The following is a 20640-nucleotide window of genomic DNA, read 5'->3' as shown; positions in this document are numbered from 1 at the left end:
ATAAATTACCTCCCACTTTTTGTCCGTCGTGGCGTCCGCGCGACAAGTGTGTTGGCGATATTTACCTTTTCTTTTTTTCTCTTTTTTCTCTCTTTTTTCTTTTCTTTTTTCTCTAAAGAAAAAAGAAAGAAAAAGAAAAGAGAAAAATACATAGGAAACTCTCTCAACGAATAGATGCTTCCGTTCGAATATATATTTTTAAATCAGAGAGAAAATCAAGATGGCCCTTGTTTAGAACGTGGAATTAGATCAGGCAAAGAGAATAAGGTGGTACGCGTATATGGACACGTGTGTGTTCGATGAAAAAGGAAAAATCGTGAATGTCGGCGACACGGTGCGGCGCTTCGAGAAGGACGCACGTGTGGACACGAGTCCTGACGTGCGTGTGACACGCGTGCGTGAGCGTACACCTTGCTCGTTCGGAGGAACAGATACGTAGATAGATAGAAAAGTACGCGGTGAAACCGAGGAGAAGGCGGTCGCGTTGTTTAACGCTGTGGCGCATGGTAATCACGAAGTCGATTGATTAGCCGACAAAGTCGTGCCGACAAATTAGAAGAATGCCATTTACGTTCTCTCTACTTTTCTCTCTCTCTCTCTCTCTCTCTCTCTCTCTCTCTCTCTCTCTCTCTCATCTTTCTCTTCCCCTTTCGTCGAAGGCAAAGCATGTACGAGTATCGTACAGAGGGCCGACGACGAGACGAAGATTATCTGGTACGAAGTTCGTTCCTGTTCTCGAGACGAACGACGTCTGTCGGCTTGCTCCGTGCATCCGAATGCGCCACTGTCGTGCTTTGAAGTGTCCCGACCAACCGGGAGAACCCCGAACGACCCTATATATCTTCTACGTCTCTCTTTCGTTCGCTTTCTCTGCGATAGGAATGAAAGAAAAAAGCAATTACACGCACGCTCGATGATCCCGATTCTGTCTGTCGGTCTCGTTTATGAAAATGAATATAACCGCGACGATTTCGACGCGCGTTTCCACGTTTACGATGTGAAAAGTTCAGAAAGTAAACTCGGCTCGTCCAACTTTTTCTAAAACGGATATATTCGGCTTATTATTTTTATGGATAAAGTTTGTTAATTTGTCACCCCGTTGAGATCGCGATCGATACGATTCGATATAACGATTTTCCACTTAATCAATCCTATGGTCCTTCCGTATCTCGTCGTTCGTCGTAATTGATATAATAAAAGTAAACGATCGACAGATACCCCGTGCATCGATGCTGTCTATTTATACTTTTTTTTTCTTTTCTTTTTTTTTTCGCAAACACATCCGCGATTTCGTGGAGGAATCGATTCCCTTATCTCTCTTTTTCTTTTCGTCCCATTCATCGCGAAAATCAAAGTCGCTTCTAAGCGCACCCCAAAATGCGTCTTGGAAACGTTTCGTGGCACGGTAACGGGCCGTCGACACAAAGGATTCAGCGGAAACGTCGAGTATATGGCGAGATCCTACAAATAATCCCGTCGAAGCGTCGCCACGCTTCGTTGGACACATAAATGCCAGGATCGTTGGAGCATGAATTACTCGCGTCTCGAATCGACGTGGCGTCGGTACGCACTAGGTACAACAACTTAGACCCTGTTCTATACGAGTCCTCGATATTTTTCTTCTTGCTTTTTCTCTCGTTAAACCAGTCGATCCGTACAACTTATGTTTTATTCCAATTCTTACACCGAGTATCTTTTTCTTACTTTGATGCTTTTCTTTTATAGATTTCTCTAACGAAGTTCGAACGATCGATAACACCGACGACGCGTGAATTTATGTAGCGGGGAAATGTACGACGACAGCCATGAAAATATGTATAGATTTCGTGGAGAGAACACACATAAGGGGGTGAAAAGCAAGTGAAAAAAAAGAGGTTCCATGGAGGCCGTGAATCGAGAAGGACATTAAGATGCAAAAGGCATAAAATACTTAGATTTGAAAGTTAAATACGAGTCAAGTGGCGCCCCAAGCCATAGAGGGTAACCAGGCGAGAAGGTAAGACCATTCGTTTCTCCCTCTCTTCTCTGGTATATTGTTTAAATTCGAATCTTTCCTGCAAAGTTCATTCGCACTTTCGAACTTGGGATGCAATATGATGTATTGGCGCGTCACGCGCACGAATTATTGCGTAGGTTTAACACTCGTGCTTATATTCGAAACACCATTGGAATAATAATCGGAGAAAGTAAATAGTAAAGATGAAGAAAGATAAGAAATGGCGAATACGACGACACGGTCGGGCTTCTATACTTATAAATGTTAACTAGCAAGTAAAGTAAAAAATAAGATAATATGGATTCTACAAAACATCACTTGGAATCTTCATAATCCATCCAAGTGTAAAAGATTAATCCGTTCCGAATCAATGGATTTGGATCATTGTTACCTGCCTCGTTTCGTTCATGAATAGGTTTGCTGTGGTAGGAATTAACGTCGAAGGGATGAGCGATCGTCTCCAATCTAATTTTTTCCTTTCTCTCTTTCATTTTTTTTTCTTTTCTTTTCTTTTCCTTTTTTTTTTTTTTTTTTAATGTTTTAAACACGAAACGAGCCATTGTCTCGTTAAGAGAACGACGAGGTCGGTAGCAATTTCCTCTTGGAAGCGATATAGGCGTATGGTATTAACGTTGGCACGATTTCCGAGGATTCCCCTGTGAGAGTATCGTCGGCGCTATTGTTCCGGTATAGCCTTAATGCGCACGTCGTTGTAAACAGCGCTACAATAGAATAACTTCGTTAGCATAATCGCGTCACAGAGTCGCCGCCGCCGCTGCCACCGCTACCGCTCGTGCTATGCTGCACCCCTTTTGGATTTTACGGGTGGTTTCCCTTTGGACGGCCTCGTGGGCGGATCCGATCCTTTGATTCCTCTCTCTCTCTCTCTCTCTCTCTCTCTCTCTCTCTCTCTCTCTCTCTCTCTCTCTCTCTTTCTCTCTCTCGCCTTCTCTATCTTTCTCTAATCGTCGCTTAAGTAAGAGAAGGTATTATTCGTTGCGTCGATTGATTCGTTTCCTGTCTTAATGGCGTTAATAAATGGAGCTTATCTAAGATAAGGAACCGTAGATAATTGTGGCAAATGCTATGTTCCCTGCCTCGTGTTAAAGAACGATCATCGACATTAGATATGCGGTATTCCTTCGACGTTGTCAGGAATTGTATAAAGGCACGAAACACAATTGCAGACACGCGCCTAACGAAGAGAGAAGTTTAGTCCGATGTTATGCGCCGTTTCTCTTTCCCTTTTCAAGTCCCTTTTCAATTTCGCTTCCTTTCGCCGCGGCATTTGCGAGTGTCGGGGACTCACAATCGAACGATGAGAGAGAGATAGAGCGAGAAAGAGGGGGGAGGTAGAGAAGGGGAGAAAGGGCTCACAATGGAAATGTTAAGCGAGTCGCGGATTCGTAACGCTCGTCACTCTCGTTTGCCACTCGAGCTAGCTAGCTAGCTACCTCGAGCTCGTGTCTGCAGACGTCAATTTGCGTTGCGCGACTGGAAGCCGACGCGCGCGCACGCGGAAGGGGAAAAGCGTTACTCCGAACCGGCGAGGACGAGAAGGACGAACGATAGCGGTGGCGATGATGTTGAGGGTGCGATATGGCTGATGCGAGAAACGACAAGCGTACTGGTCGTGCTCCCCGAACCACCCCGTTTTCTACCCTCCTCCTGGGCCTGTCCGTCGACGCTCTTGTCGACGCTCGTCACGATATGATGGCTTGCAATCAATGCTTAACCGCTTTCTCTCTCTCTCTCTCTCTCTCTCTCTCTCTCTCTCTCTCTCAGTCCCCTCCCCATTTCGTTCATTCCGCCGGCGAAAATGTTAGAGACACCTCGTGGTTCTTTATTTTGGACGTAACGATCGTTTTTATCGCTAATATGCATCCTGCGATTTTTCTTTTTTATCATTCGCGGATGATGAATTGGTAGGATAATTTGTTGAATTAGATACACAAGAATTTCGTCGACCTTCTTCTAAGATATCCTACGTCACATTTCGAAGAAAGCAAAGAGGGATTTTGATATGACGAGAGTCACCGAGAAACCGCAGTCTCTTCCGTTCTTGATGACGAGTCAAGGGGTGGGAGGATAGCGAGAGCGTTGATAAAAGCTTACGTAAATTCGTCGTCGAGCCATTAGGGCTTTTCCCCTCGTTACCCTCTCCCTTCTTGGGAATTCGACTCAGCCCACTACCTCGAGAGCGGCGTAATGCCATGAAAAATAATCTCAACCCTCTTCTCCTCTTTCTCTTCTCCTCCCTTCCTTCTCTCATACGACGCCCGCTGCGGACGTCAAAATATGACAGCTCTCTCGGGTCACCACTTTCGGGCGACAAGAGTTACCACCGTCGCAGGGGGTTGCCACGGACGATCATTAAAATAAAACGCCACTTGCGAATCCCTCTCTGTCCTTTACTTTTTACATTTCTTCTATCCTTCGTTCAACGATTTTTTCATTATACGTCTACCTATATATATATATATATATATATATATATATATATATATATATATATATATATATGTATACATATACATATACATATACATATACACACGTACATATACATACATAAACGTATATCAAGATTTTCCTGAAAGATTCGAGTTTACGATATCATTTTACGGTATCCTATTTGGTAGGAGAGAATTTTTTTTCACAATTTTTTGGATGGTCAAGTTTGAATAGAAAACGAAACGATTGATTGAGAATCACTGTCGCAGGTTGGTTAAAGCTGACGGAAGCGATAAATGGTTTGCAACCAAAATCCCCCTCTCGCTAGGAGATGCTAATTCATATTCATAGGTGTAGCGTTTAGCATTGCGACGCAATGAATTCTCTAAGGGAGTTTTCATTGGAAGACGCGAAATAAAACGAAAGAACCGATCTCCCGTTGAAATAGTTTGACGTCGGTAAGAGATGCCGCTCAAAGGACTCATTATTTTCAATGTGGTCTTTTTGCGTATATAAAACTTTCGAAATGAATAAATATATTTGACAATGGAGATGTACTTGCTATACTACTTGTAATTATAACAAAAAATTAATCGAAACGTGACGTTTGCAGCTTTACGTTCCACTACAAATTTATTTTTCTTTCTTCTTTTTTTTATATCTACTATACACACACACACACACACACACACACACACATATATGTGATCTTTCTATTCGTGAATATGCTGCCATCTTTTCGTGGCAAGATCGAACTACAGAATGTACTGTTTCATCTGTCGAGTAAAAACTAAGGTAATGACTAACGATAATTTTTGATCCATTTGTGAAGAACTATTTTTATTATTTCTAAACGCGTCAGAATATTGGTGATTATTCGATAAAAGAGACATAATTATTAGATAAGTTTAAGAAGAATATAAAATCTGTTTCATTACTACGCAGTAATAATAACACAATCATTTTTTGAGACGTATAGTACGTATATAATTATTTGCATTAAATTGCCATATGTGATGATGCGATGAATTTGATTCATTTAGCCGTGATATTAATAGTTACGAATTAAATAATAACGTTCCTGAACTTAATGATAATCATATAACTTCAAGTAGCATTGAAAATAATTTTGGAGATGATTCATCGATTCGTTTAAAAATTAGTAAATCCCGCGAAAGAAAGAGCCAATCAGGAAGCTCGACAGTTTTACTTTCAACGTACTTCTTGCATCATTCGGTTAGTTTGAATGAAGAGGATGATAATGGTGGTATTTGTGTTTTTCTTGTTAAAATTTAGTGACAGTCAAGAATTACGGACTTAAATAAAATAAATAAAACGAATGTGCTTTCGTACAATCTCGTCACACCGTGTTTGTGACCTTTGGATCGAGTATACGTTATGCTCCTTAATTTTCACGAACGATACTGGTATGTTAATTTATATTATTTTTTAATGATATAGTAAGTTTTATTTCAGTATAATATTTATCGTATTATCGAGATGTCTTTTTATTTGCGTCGAATAAAAAAGTTCTCATAGATTTCAATGTGTACGAGACCGTGAAGCGATCTATGTTATTGGTTAAATGCGTGTCCATCGTAAAATATTATTTAACAAAGCAATGGATTTTGATTGATTTATTTACAAAGTGCAATAATATAATTATTATTATTATCATCAAGTATGCGATAACTGGCATAAATTATTTCAAGTATCATTATTTTTCTCACACCATATAAAGTATTTTACATACAAGTTTTATCGTATTTATGTATATAGAGAATATAACTGGTATAGTTTGGGTTAGATATATATTGTTAGAAATCTGACAACAATTCCATGATTATACCGTCGGTTCTACTTTCATTGATTTCACATTAGGCTTTCTTAAATGATGATAATTTGGTAATATCCTCATTAGATAGTCGAGTTGTCCTACCTGTGGCTAAAGCGAAAGCAGAGTAATATTAAATTTAGATACAAGGGATATAGGAATATTAAAGGTGTTGTTAAAAAATTGTCTGATCATTACGAATGGTTTGTCATTCATTTCTCTACGTTGGCATCTGCTGCCATATATTACAGTATTTTCTGGAACAGTTTCCTGTTCTACTAAGGAACAAGCTGTTCCTATTACACATCCGTTAGTTAGTTCTACGTCACTAGAAATGTGTGCTATAAAAGATAAAAAAGATTAATATAACGTAGAATTACGATAAAAGCAAAACGAGAAGAACGACAAAATGTATCACCTTTAGTTTCTAAAATATTGTTATCCCCAACTTTATGCGCTTCGCAGATACAATCTACCTCGAAAACATTATAGTTACCAATTATTTGTACAGGTATTATTGTGGATTCTGGAGCATCTGGTGGTGATCTGCATAAAAGTATTGGACATTAAGAGATTTTATTTCAAATATGAAAATTTGTTAGTCCTACCTGTTTGCTATTGTTGCCATCTCTTCTATAATATTTCCTTCTCCGATAATTATTGGGCCAGCTTCAGCCAAAATGCTTGCCCTAGGATGTACTACGGTTCCTGTGCCGATCGTAATATCTCCTTTCAAGATACTTTCGTCGCATATTACCGCTCCACTAGCTATCTTCAAACTGAACGGTAAAGCGTAATAATTGTATTAGGAGAATAATCGACAAGAAAGAACATAGAATAGTATGCGTTCCTAACCTTCAAAAAGTTGTTATTAAGGAAGGAAAAGTATTAAAGTTAAAAATTGATATAGATAATCATTGATAATAAGTTAAAGTAATTGATCAAACGAATATACTTGAAAGTAATATTGTTGTAAATAACAATTAAATAAAATCTTACTTGGAACGTCGACCGACAGACGAGCTTATGTTAGACGTCATGCTTGGAACAGAGGCGCACTCTGGAGGGAAAGGAGTACATTAAAACAGATGAATCATGTGTCAACGTAGAAGAAGAGCGAATAATATCGTTGGCACGCATTTTTTCTTTTTTTCCATATTTTTGATTTTTACATGGTAAAAATATAACGTAAAAAAGATACATACACGCGTCGTTACATAGAGAAGAAAATCGATGAATTATCATAGAGAGTTTAATAAGATGTTTAATAGAACAAACAATTAATATCGTTTCAAATGAAGATTTATTAGCAACAATTTTTTGTTTTTGTTTAATTTATTGCACAGGGTTTGGCGGTTTATTTAGGTTTTCAGTTAGCATACAATTAACAAATTTCTTCATCGGGATGAACGTTTATTGAAGATTCTACAATAGTCTCAGAGGCTGAGAGTATCAAATGTGTTTGCTGCAAATCAGAAAATAACGAACAGTGTGAGGCATCTCTGGGGAATTAGCCTTTCCTCGTAGCTGATAATTATCGTTCCCCAAGATGCAAAAAAGTTACGTTAGAATTATACTATTTGTTTTCTCGTTCGATTGATCTATCTCTCAGTGTTTCGTATAAAACAGATCTTATATCATCGCTAGAAAAGGAAACAATGTAAAATATAATTGTTCTTAGAGAAATTCATCATTGAAGGGATACGCTAATCGAAATCGAAGAAGAACTAGCCCTTTAGGTGTATATTAATCCTGTCGTGACGTGCTATAAAAGAAATCTCTTACCGTTCGATAATGAATGAATCGTTCATAAACGAGCAATGCACTTTTAACGCGATTCTTACCTTTGCGTTATATAATTAGGGATGATGAAACGATAATAACGCCAATCAGTCGTTTATTTAAAGGAAGTGGCTGGATAAGCGATTACAATGGACCAACTATGGAAATAGATAGATATCACTTAGGAGAAAAAACGATACTCCTGTTTTTGTGGTGAAACATTGATTAAGTAAAGATAGAAAAAGTTTCGTCTAAACAAAAAGATCGACGTCCGAAACGAGCTAAACGAGTTTGTTGACGCAGCTTCGTTACAATTCTAGTAGTAAAAAATGACTGTATTTCGTCCTTACACGGAGTGACATCGGCTATTACATGTCGTTTATATTTCGTTCATCGTGCCTCTTAACCAAAAAGTGTTAACGAGGACAACGGCATAACTCATTATCCCCTTTTTATTTCCGCCTATATATCTCCGCATCGCTCTAGATTTCTACCTATCTCTGTGAATTCGAGCTTTTCGATTTCCATGAAAAAGTTTGTTAAACGTTCGCTATTCTATCCTTTTTCTATCCGCAAAAGTTAACGCTCCTTTTATTCTTCTTGGGATCCCATTTTATTACATCATCCTAACGATTTCTGCGAAGGCCACACGACGATCCCCTTTATTTTCGTGTCCAACAAATATCATTCGATATTCTCTACAAACCCTATTAAAATATAACTGCGATCGCGCTGCTTAAAGTCTCAGCCATTTCTTCATTCTCTAACACTTTATAACGAGATAATGTATTTTCAAAACATAAACCATGAGTATCTCCCAATTCCAAAATTCCCGATAATTCTACGAAAGGACATAGAGTAGTAGTATAGGTGACCCTCACAAGTCGCGTTTTCTTGCTTATCGTGCTACACATGTTCCTTTCGTTTCGCACGATTCGTATAAATATCCTTATACCACATCCACTCAACGCCATTCGCACGCGCATAATTCGTCTATGCGTCTAATCGAAAAAAGAAACAAAGGGTTACGATACGAATTTCTCTCGGAGATCTATCATTTAAAGGTATATATATATATATATATATATATATATATATATATATGTATATGTATATGTATATGTATATAACAATAGTTATAATTCGAGGACCCCGGTAATTTCTTTTCTTTCAAGGTACTAATAAAAATTTGTCTTTAGACGTAAAACCGTAACATCTCTCTCTCTCTCTCTCTCTCTCTCTCTCTCTCTCTCTCTCTCGCTCGCTCTCGCTCTCTCTCTCTCTCTCTCTCGCTCTCTTCATCTCTCTTCGACGTTAATTTCGAGGGATAATCCTAGGATGGAGTGCCGGTCACGTTGCAGTCTCTCCGAATCGTTTAGAGAATGAGCTTCCGTTTCTATGTGTCCTTTCCTGTGACTATAATCGTGGGTGTATTTGATCACTGCGTCTTTTCGCGTAGAATCGTCTAAGAAGATCTAAGCTGATCGTATCGTCGTTATAATAATATGCTGTCTTCCGTTTCTTCCGTTACTAACGATAATGATCCTCGCGGATCCTGGTGAGATTTCTTTCTCCCTTCGTCTAGCTTTTTTTTCTTTATTCGCTAGGATTTTTATTTATTTCGTATATTAGATAGATATATCCGCAACGAAGTCGAACGAGTAGAAATTTTGTCGAAAGACCGGCTCTCACACAGTGCATCATATATCCGCAGTCTTAAAGTTTACGCGCAAAATAGACTCATTACTTTTTTTTTTTTTTTTTTTTTTTTTTATTACTTTTTTGTGTTGTATTAACTTCGAGGCGATCGCGAACGCAAGGCCGATCGTCGCTTTTTGAGGGGCCGAAGATTATGCAACGATAATAATACGATGTACGAGATGATTTTGTTGAGATAAAAAGGATTCTATCACGTACATCTTGCTACGTATATTTTTTCGGAATATGCGTAGAACGGCAGGATGTCCTGAGGATAATATTTTCTTTTTTCTTTTATGTTACGTTCTTCGATTTGTAAATTTACTAAATTCAGCACTTCGATATTCCATGATTAATATCCATCCATCGAGTTTGTCGGTCCGTGTATCCGGGGTGCCTGATATTTACACGAAATATATCTAATGGATGTGGTATAGGAATATTAAGTTATTTTAGTGAGAACATTCGATACAAGCGGCGCTATTACTTGCAACATCTGAAGCCAAGCGATTGTAACACTTATCATCGTCGATATATCGTGTTGTGAAGCTCCGAAGCTGAAGAGATTACCCACCTTTTTCTTTATCTTTTCTTTTTTTTTTCTCTCTTTAAAAGACATTTACATTCATTAACAGGGATATACTTGGTGGACGTTGATCGTATATCGAGTGCTATAACATCGTGTGTCTTGGAGTTTTTCTTGTGTGTCTTCTCAGAACATCCTGCAATGCGTTATGGACATATATGCATATATATATAAAAAAAAAAAATAAAAAAAAAAAAATAAAGAAAAAAGGAACAAAAAGAAAAAAAAAAATTTTAATCGAATCGCGAATGAAACGCATTATTATTTTATACGATATAGACATACAAAAAAGATGCGAGTGTAGGTGGAACTTGTTTGAAAGACTCAACGCAAGAGGATTCTGCTGCAGATAATCTGAAGATTTCGGATTCGATATGTCAAAAAAACCGGATATATCAATCGTTTCGTTAGACTCTCTTTAACGAATGAAAAAAAAAGAACGTTGAGAAGTAACGAGATATTGTCAATGAAAAATTAAAATGGGTTTGAACGATCTCAAAATTATATTATTCTACAGATCTTACTCCATTAAAAAGCGTTTCAAAACAAATCGTATAGTGAACGGGACAGTCTTCAGATCAGCGACGCACGTATCTCACATCGAAAACTGTGATGCTCTCTTCCTCTCTCTCCCTCTCTCCCTCTCTCTCTCTCTCTCTCTCTCTCTCTCTCTCTCTCTCTCTCTCTCTCTCTCTCTCTCTCTCTCTCTCTCTCTCTCGTTTCGTTTAAAAATCGATATAAGTAGTGCGCGCGCTTTCGTAGGTGTTTATGACATTGTGTGTGGTTGTGTGTGCATGTGTGTATGTATAACGTACAAAAGGGTTAAAAGCAGAATCATTGAAACGGCGCACATCTTACGTCACCCTCAAATAGATACGATCTCCTTTCGTTTAGACATTATATATATAACTTTATATTATCCGTCAACTTTTATTTATTATATATATATATTTTTATATATTATATATTATAAAATTTAACTCCAAATTGCGATAATAACGTCTAATTGCAACGTGCGTGCGCGTGTACGTGTTGCGCCTTATTCTCTGTTTATTTATTTATTTATTTATTTATTTTATTTTTTTTTTTTTTCGTGTACGTGTCTCTCGCTTTCCGTTTATCTCTCATACTTTTTAGATTTCTTTCTCTCACACATTCGTATCTTCCTTTCTCTCTCTCTCTTTTTCTTATTCATTCACTCTCATGCATTCTCTTTCTCTCTGTGGGAGGGTAAGTAAACGTGTATGTGTACGGTAGTGGTAGTGGTGATGGTGGTGGTGGTGGGTGACGGTGGACGTGGAAGTGTGCATGTGTATCTTGTGTCTAGGTAGGTCGTGAACGATCATGGATAAGATGTATATTTGCACTCGCGCGTACGTGATTCTGTGTATGTACGTGTTCGTTCGTTTTCTCTTTTTTTTTCTCCCTTTATCTACAATTAAATAAATTCTACGCACTTACTCGTTAATCGGCAGAATAATTATGCATCCCTTAATTTCGTTCTATAAGTTATATTTAACCGTCCGGAAACGTGTCAGTCGGCGCACCGTCACGGGTTCGCCATCGCTCTCCTCTTCGCGTCGTTGTGCGATCGTCGAGATTCAAAAATTATCTCTTATGCGATTCTTTTGGTTTCTTCCTATTTTTTCTTTTCTTTTTTCTTTTCTTGCGTAATGAGGATGTCGATAGGTACGAACCGTAATTGCTAGAGTCTGTAACGCATCCAAATTTTGCTTTTGTCACTATGATCTACGATCACGCTACGATCGGCTACGTTATCGTCAAAAATTGGATACGTCCATTCTCTTGGGGGAGCGAGGAAGAGAAATGGACGCGACTGTATAATTAGAAAGCAAGAGAGCGATCGATATTGTTGTTGTTGTTGTTGTTGTTGTTGTTGTTGTTGTTGTTGTTGTTGTTGTTGTTGTTGTTGTTAATGAAGAAGCAACAAATTTAATCGTGTAAGTAGTAACAATTGTGCATGCGATCGCTTACGTGACAACGATCGGGCAACGACGAGCAAGGAGAGCCGATAACAGTGCGTAAAAATCGCTTCGAGAGGCTTTTCACCGCGGTATTGGATTATTTATTTTTAAAGTATTTAAGAAATACGTGTGTTACGTATAAAGAGAGGCGCGTTAGACAGTGCTTTACGGTACCAAAACGTTAATGCGCACATAATGTGTACTCGATTAACTATCTCTACGCGCTCGCGCAGACGTGTGTCCTATCTCTGTGTGACCGTCTTTTTTTTTTTATCCAGTATCTATTTGTTTATATTTCTTCTTCTTTTTCTCTTGTCTCTGTCGAGCGTCTTGTCCTGTATGTATGTATGCACTTCGTGTATGTATATATGTATGTATACTGTCCCTTTCTGTATGGGTCTGTGTTTTTTTACGTGTATGTGCCTTCTCTGTGCATGTTTTCTGTTTGTGTTTCTGTACGTGTACGTGTATATGTGTTCGCATTCTGTGACCGTCCAGGCTAGTCCCAGGACAAAATTATCTAAACGTATTTTTAATCCCCGCTCCGAGGGCTCGAGGATTGACGAATTTTGACCGTGCCGCCAAAATATACTTTTTTATATTTTTTTTATTTTATTTTTTTTTTTTTTATTTTTACTTTTATTATATATGTATGTATGCATATTTATGTAATTATAATGTATTTTATTCATAGAGTAGCTCAGGACTAACGAATCACTACTGAAAGGTGTGTAATGGAAGAGGTCGGAGGATCGGTCGAACGTGACCATCGGCCATGCATATATATTATATGTATATATGTAATATTTTCTTTTTTTTTTTTTTTCTTTCCTTTTTCGTAGCTTTTTCGGTTTTTTTTTCCTTTTTAACTTTTAGTCTCGAGTTTCATTTTCGTGATAACAAAAAGGGGAGATCGTTGCTTCTAATCGATACGCTCGACTCGACCCTCTCGGCTTCGACGTTACTCTAGTTGTCTTTGTCGTTTCGATCAAATGGATTTCTCTTGTTTCTCCTCCATCTCTCTCTAGTTCAATCTTGCAGTCTTTCTCACTTCATGTGTGTATATGTTCATTTTTTTTTCTTTTTTCTTTTTTTTTTTTTTTTCTTTTCATTTATATCGCCTGCATTTACATATATTTCGGTGTCTACGTCGAGATAGCGACTCGGTCAAAATGTTCACGTTTACGGCAGTCCTCGAGTTAACGATGCTCGTCCTAAGGCTATCCTGGTGGACTCAACCAGATTATTTTATTTTATTTTTTTTTTTTTTGTTAGTTAATACAATATATACTTTATGTATGTATCGTAACAACCGATATCTCACTTTACGCTCTCGTTCGATATTTTGTTCTTTTTATCATTCTCACTCTCTCACGTTCTCTTACATTTTGTTCCGTTCGCTGTCACACTTTTGCACACTCTCACGCTCGATTTTCTCTCTCTCTCTCTCTCTCTATATATATATATATATTTTTTTTTTTATATTTGTATATATATATATATATGTGTGTGTGTGTATATACATATATATATACTTCTATATATCTTTTATATATACTTTATGTTGCTTTTTTATGTATACTTTATATATAACAATGTTATGTTTATTTAAGGCCCAATACGTTCTTTACGAAGGAAATTATCTGCAACAGAAAGGAAAGGAAGAATTCGTTAAACGCTTGTATCTCTCTCTCTCTCTCTCATTTGTTTTCTTTCTCTTTGCTTTTTTTACCTATGTATATATATCTTTCATTCTCTCTCTCTCTCTCTCTCTCTCTCTCTCTCTCTCTCTCTCTTCTTTCTTTTCTCCCCCCTCTCTATTTTGCTCCCTGTCGTTTAGCACCGCGGTATATCGAACTGCACGGTTGGTGAAACGAAAAAACCGGAATCGCTAATGCGTGTCGCTGACGCGTTATACAATTTCTAGCCGAAGGACGTTGTAGAATATAATAAACGTGCCGTGCGAGAGGCAACAGAGGGGCGGACGAGCCGAGAAGTAGATGGTACCCGATCCGAGTCAGACACCGAGAGTTTCTTCGTTGAAAAAGAAACCATAAACGAAAAAAGAAAAAAGAAAAAAGAAAAAAACATAAGATAAAAAGAGGAGAGGAAAAGTATGTTCTTTCCATCTTAATTCTAGGGTAAAATTAATCCAAAAGCATTTATAAATTATTATACATGTAACGTGTTGCTCCGTCGCGAATTTGAAAAGATGAAGAAGTTATAGGAGTGGATTCGTGGAACCATCTACCGTACGCGTTCCGCTTCTCACCACGACGGCCGTTTCTTTTTATATACGCTTCCCTCTTTTTTCTTTTTTATCACTCGTACAGATCGCGCCAGGTATCGATCGTGATATCGAAAGGGACGATATCAGATCGTTACTCAAAGAAGATCGTCTCGGTACTCTAGTGTCTTCCTCGAGAGAGAACGTTTCCTATTTCAATTCCATATCGATTTTTCTTAGCTTTTCTTTACTCGTACAGAGTATAGCTCTCTTAATATTTTTATTTGTTACCTTCTCTCTCTCTCTCTCTCTCTCTACCTCTCTCTCTCTCTCTCTCTCTCTCTCTCTCTCTCTCTCTCTCTCTCTCTCTCTCTCTCTCTCTCTCTGTCTGTCTGTCTCTCTCTGTCTCGGAACTCACCTCGACAGAGCAAGGCCCCGCGCTATTCGCGTTCCGCTTTGTTTGTCAGCGTCGGGACGCCCTGCGTCGCGTCGATCGTTCAGCTGTCGACGCTGAAAAGCTCTTTGTGAAGGGCCGGAAACTCGAGGTGCGGCTGCGACCGTTTGAACTTCGCCAGGGCGTCCATGTGTAAGAGCGAGATCTCCCGCAGTTGCGGAATCTTCGCTAGGATCGCGTCGCACACGGTGACGTCGCCTTTTATCGGTGACACGTGATTCCGGTCCAGCTCCGACCTCAGTGCCCGTATCACCGCCTGCGAAAGCCTCGTGATCTCCGCCAATCCCTTCAGTCCCGGCCGATCTATCCAAACAAATGCACAAAATATTTTCTCTTTCTCTCTTCCTAATTGTTCTATTATCGGGAATATTATTTCTGTAAATGATAAGAGTTTTACGAACCGGGACTGAGTAATACCGCAGCGCTATAAAGCGCCAACTCCGTTTCGGTTAGCTTCAATTCGGCAACGCTTCTAGCCAGCTCGAACACGCAGGAAACCAGCTTCATTTCCGCCGTATCCGTCGTGTAAAACGCATCCTGAGGCAACATAGTGTCGCCGTAGAGGACGCAATTTTGCTGGAGATCGAGGTACCTGCTCATTCGTAGCACAGCCAACTCGAAGGAACCTGCGAAAGGTTTTCGTTACTAATAAAGACAAACTACGAACATTCTATGAGAAAGGAATAAGAATGTTGCCGGGAGAAGAGATACCAACCGGCCTTGAGTAGAACAATTTGGTCATCCTGCGAGAGCTTCATAAATCCAGGGACCATTTTAGCGAACTCGATGATCTGCTGGATAACAGTGGTTAACTTTTGAGCACATTCGAGCCAAAGTTGCTCGTGCGCCATGTTCTTGTAGTAGAGCAATCTGGAGAGGTCGTGGGGCTTCCGGAATGACTCCTGTATCTGTTCCGTCGACACCAGGCACGTTCTCGCGTGCGCGTCCGCTATCGTCTTCGAGAGGAGCTCACTGATCTGTGCTGGATCTGCGAAATTCGTGCATGCCGTTTGATGTAATTAATTTTCTTCTTTCTCTATTTTCATATATATTTTTATTTAATCTCACTACTCGATACATCGAAGCTGCTTCAGGCATACTACCAAGGAATCAATTTTGGTAATAATTTGGTTAATAGGAAGTAGGTGGAGGTTCTTTTTTTTTTCTTCGTTTGTTTCATGATAGGTAATACAAAGCCGAGACATGTTCCTCTTGCGTGCCGAACGGCGCGTGTCACTTTCAATCTATAACGCGACTTACACGTGCAAAAGCTAGAATCGAGTAATATGGATCCGTAGAGAATTATTTCGATGCAACTTGAATCGAAATCTTTTCTAAGATTATTCCAAAATTTCCATTCGTTGTCGTCATGATGCGCGACACGTTTGAACTATTAGTCCGTTCGTCTACTTTCCAACTTGCTGCTGCGTGATCCATATTAAACGCTCTTTATCTAACCGACACGGTCGATGCGGGTGGGTCACGCGAGCACGCGTCGAAATCGCCGTTAGGTATGTGGTTACTGAAAGAGTCCGCGTACGATACGAAATAATACAAGACAAGAGCGAGTGAAATCGCTTGATCTTTTTTTTCCTTTCTTTCTTTCTTTCTTTCTTTTTGTTTTTTTCTTTTCTTTTTTTTCTTTTTTTGTTTTTTTTTTCCCCCTCATTGAAAGAAACAAAAGTTTTTGCGGCATGACAGAATGCATCATCGTACTTTGCCGCAGCACCGAATCAACTTTGAAGTATTTCATGCAGCATGAGCAAAATACATGTATGACAAAATTGCGAGCCGATCGTGCGAAAGAGACCATCGAAAGCACGAAAAAGATTCGAGAGAAAAGGGAAGAACATAGAAGATAGCGAAGAAAGGAGATGGAACACGTAATCGCAAAGTATCCATCTTACAAGGAATTCGATATTATCTCTCGGTTTATCGGATAAGACGCATGACTCTATCTTCCATTTACTTCGAACAAACAAGATCTTCGGCTTTCTCGAAAGGAGAGCGATCAAACGCAGAAGTTCTATCCTTTTTACATACGCGGACTCTTTGTCGCGAAGAGAATGGTAGAATGAAAAAGAAAGAGAGACAGAAAAAGAAAGAAAGAAAGAAAGAAAGAAAGAAAGAAAGAAAGAGAGAGAGAGAGAGAGAGAGATAGAAAGTGAGATAAGAGAGAAAGACAGCGCGAACATGCCCATGCAAAGGGACACAAACGTAACCTCACATCTCGCATGGGACATACTGGGCAGACTCGGCACTTCGTCGTCCTCGGATGGATTGCTGACCCTTTGTTGCTGACCACTCAGAAAGGTCGTCGAGTCGACCATCGTGTACGAGCCGTGTCCCAAGCTGGCGAGTTCGACGGTAGTTTCTTGCTTGACAGCAACGATTCCACCCCCGCTCAGCGAACCACCACTACCGCCACCACCGCCGCTGCCACCACCACCACCACCACCGCCACCACCACCGCCACCACCACCACCACCACCACCACCACCACTACCACCACCGTTACCACCACCTCCAGCGCTACCAACCGTTCCACCGGCAGCAGCAGTGCCGCCGGCACCTCCTCCGTTACTACCACTACCAGCACCACCACCACCACCAGCACCACCACCACTACCGGCACTACCAGCGTTGCTACCACCGTTACCACCTCCACCCCCACCCCCACCGCCGCTGCTGCCTCCTCCTCCTCCTCCTCCTCCTCCGCCTCCTCCTCCTCCTCCTCCGCCGCTGCCGCCGCCGCTACTGCCGCTGCCTCCACCAGCACTGCCGCCACCGCCTGTGCTGCTTCCGGTTGTCGAGGCAGACAGCGACTTTCCTGGTGCGCCGAAAAGTCAAAGTTCACGGCTTCAGGCCTCCAGCCTTTACGAGCACGAGGCAAGGGTGACCAGGAAACGCGCTCGATATCACCCTATCTTTTCTCTTTTCCTTTTCATTATCGTCATCGTCGTAGCGCTTTCTCGTCTCTCGTATTCCCGAGATCACCCTTGCGAGAACGAATCCTTAACCAAAGGATTCGTGGGATCGAAACGCGATTATAAGCAGGCACGCGGTACCGGAAGGAGTTCGCTCGTTATATTTATTGTTAGTCACATAGTTTATGAACTTAGTCGCGTCTTCCTGCCGGCACTGCGGAACGGTGACGCGTCGTTCGACGACGAGTGTGCGTGTTAGTTTCGATCAATTAGCGTTAATGGCGGCGAAATAAAGAGTGGGCAGTTGGAAGGAACGGTAGAAGAGGACCAGGAAAGAGAAAAAGAAAGAGAGAAAGATAAAGATAAAGACAGAGATAGAAAGTGATGTGTATATATATATATATATACATATATATATATATATATATCTATATATACATATATATACACACACACATATATATATATAAAGAGAGAGAGAGAGAGAGAGAGAGAGAGAGAGAGAGAGAGAGAGAGAGAGAGAGAGAGAAAGCAACGAGAAATAAATATAGAAGGCTTACCGGTGGTGACCACACTGGGAAGTACTCCGGTTGCCGTAACCGCGGAGGGTGTGTCTGGTGCGACGGTGTCCGCCACTTGCGTCTGCGTCGGCCTAGGGTCGTAGGCCGTCGTACTGTCGACGTAATCGGCGCTGAGCTCGTAATTCGTCATCGCTTGATGATTGTAATAACCGGAACCACCCGTACCGGGTCCGGGCGAAGCGTACTCGCTTCCACCGTACGGGTACCTATCCATTGCGAAAAGATTAAGTCGATGAGAAGAGCCGAGATCGAGCCATTTCCTTTTATTCCTTCGTTCGAGATAGACAGCGGAGAGCTCGGTTACGCTTCTATCTTTAGACGAGAAAATAGGTACTGACCCGCCGTTGTAAGGGTGGTGCTGATCCGAACTGCTGGGCGTTTGATGCTCGAACACACTGCTATCGGGAGCCGTTTCAGAGGCCGCTCTCATTTGTGCCCTATGAAACCTGACCTCATCCTCGACCTTCTCCCGCTGCTTCTTTGACATACGCCCGAATTTAACGGCTGAAAGGAAGAATGTTACTGCCGGTTAGAAAAGGAGCGCTACGTATCTCCGCGTATTTTCGAGATTCAAAGGCCGAAGGAAGTATTGAATGGGAGAACGAAGAAATGTGTAGAGAAGAAATCCTAAAGAGGTGAATTTTAATGATTCGAATGTCTAACGAACGAACATATATTTTGAGAAAATAGAGAAACGAGAAGCGAGATCCCTATATAGGAGGTTGGTTTATTTCGTTATTATTGGCCAAATCACGATAACAACGAATGAAATTCCGATCGAAATTCCCTAGAGGAGGAATTGCTTCTCCCCGGAGAGTTTTCAAGGTCTTTGACCTTGTCGTCTCGCTCGACTCCATGGAGTAAGCCACGCGCTTACTCCACTTAGGAAATCTGGGAAACTCGAGCGTAAAATAGGTACGGACGTCGTATCGAGAGGTCGATCGAGATTGCAGCACGTGACTTTTGCCCCCACTCTTTCCCGCGAAAGGGGAGGAGAGCAGGAGAACGCGGAAGCTCTCGTCTCTTCGTACCCACCCGCTCGTTAATGACGACGTCGTGCATACAGAGGGAGATACGTACGTCATAGGAAGATTCGATAGACTTTGCGCGAAAACGTTTATGATCGTGGATTACGTCTTAAAAATATATTCGAACTTTGCGAGGTCGTTCCACTCGAATCTGTGCTTGGACTTCCTGTCCGTCTATTGTCCGGTTGTTGCACGATTGTTTTATCGAAGGAAAAGAAATAACGTAGAGAGCAACTTAACTTAACGTCGATCGCGTCGAGACGAATCCTATTTTTATCCTCGCCGAATCCGTTCCTAGACCGAACCGAAATGAAAGTTTGCAATGTTTTTCGGTCGACACTATCTTACTACGCGATATTACTGTCAACGAACGACTAGAAGGATAGAGAATCTATACTATCGTCGATATGGTTCAGCGCGTACCGATTTACGAGCGTGCCAAGAGCGATTTACGATCGGAAGGGAAAGAAAAACAAGAAAAATACAAGTGGAAAGAAAAGAAAAGAAAAGAAAAGAAAAGAAAAAAAAAAGATCGTCTAGTTTGTGAGTCTGGCCACGGTCGAGTGCAAAGGAGAGGTCCGTTCGAATCGTGAGCGCGGACGGTCACGCGTTTTGCATGCACGCATGTACGCACGCATGTACGCACGCATTGGGAGTGAGGGTGTACTCAGGGTGGGGATAGAAGAGGGGAAAACGTTACACACGACGTCAGTCGCCCAGCTGAACCGCTATCGGGATCGTGTACACGCGCGTTGGATGGACGAGGAAGGCGAGAGAAGAGCGACGAGGACGGAGCGACGAAGGGTGATCGACCGAACGCGAAGACCAACAGAGAGAGAGAGAGAGAGAGAGAGAGAGAGAGAGAGAGAGAGAGAGAGAGAGAGAAGAGAGTAGCGAGGGTGGGAGCAAGACAGAGATGACAACAGGAAGAGTATGCGCCGCCAGCACACGATGCACTTTCTGCTTTGCTCTCACACGTGTGCGTATACATATGTACGTACGTATACGGCGATGTACACGAGAAGACGATGGACTCGGGTCTCTTATCGTGGAACGCAAATAAGCCTCGTAAGAAGAAGGAGGAGAAG

General features: G+C 40.9%; 2 protein-coding genes across 5 annotated transcripts in view; both read right to left on the bottom strand.

Annotated features, from left to right (window-relative positions):
* Positions 1-6072: 6072 nt before the first annotated feature.
* DCTN6-p27 (dynactin subunit 6) lies at positions 6073-7344 on the bottom strand. The gene is made up of 5 exons (XM_035870817.2): positions 7284-7344; positions 6893-7063; positions 6703-6830; positions 6483-6625; positions 6073-6395 (listed from the first exon to the last, which is right to left on the bottom strand). Exons 1-5 carry the CDS (start codon positions 7322-7324, stop codon positions 6294-6296), a joined length of 585 nt encoding a protein of 194 aa, XP_035726710.1. The 5' UTR covers positions 7325-7344; the 3' UTR covers positions 6073-6293.
* A 4079-nt stretch (positions 7345-11423) lies between these two features.
* Hr3 (nuclear hormone receptor 3 ROR-beta) overlaps positions 11424-20640 on the bottom strand; it is a 106145-nt gene continuing 96928 nt past the window's right edge. For 3 of the 4 annotated variants that reach the window (XM_085662045.1, XM_035870770.2, XM_035870769.2), the window contains exons 3-8: positions 18863-19028; positions 18504-18730; positions 15732-16004; positions 15418-15642; positions 14981-15319; positions 11424-13978 (exon numbers count right to left, since the gene is read on the bottom strand). In XM_085662045.1, the coding sequence (XP_085518171.1) occupies positions 15060-15319; positions 15418-15642; positions 15732-16004; positions 18504-18730; positions 18863-19028 (1151 nt within the window). In that variant the 3' untranslated portion in view covers positions 11424-13978; positions 14981-15059. Of the gene's footprint in view, positions 13979-14980; positions 15320-15417; positions 15643-15731; positions 16005-17243; positions 17847-18503; positions 18731-18862; positions 19029-20640 lie in introns of all 4 variants that reach the window. The other variant, XM_035870760.2, reaches the window with a different exon arrangement.

This window comes from Vespa mandarinia, chromosome 17 (assembly GCF_050613455.1).
Source record: "Vespa mandarinia isolate Hongniang chromosome 17, ASM5061345v1, whole genome shotgun sequence".
Lineage (NCBI taxonomy): Eukaryota > Metazoa > Arthropoda > Insecta > Hymenoptera > Vespidae > Vespa > Vespa mandarinia.
This window is presented reverse-complemented; position numbering and strand designations above follow the sequence as displayed.

Excerpts from the sequence above, each read along its gene's own strand:
- DCTN6-p27 (XM_035870817.2), bottom strand. The coding sequence starts at position 7,324 with ATGACGTCTAACATAAGCTCGTCTGTCGGTCGACGTTCCAA. Across the intron at positions 7,064-7,283 it reads TCTGTCGGTCGACGTTCCAA|TTTGAAGATAGCTAGTGGAG; the intron begins GTAAGATTTTAT and ends TTTACCGTTCAG. Across the intron at positions 6,831-6,892 it reads ATGGCAACAATAGCAAACAG|ATCACCACCAGATGCTCCAG; the intron begins GTAGGACTAACA and ends ACTTTTATGCAG.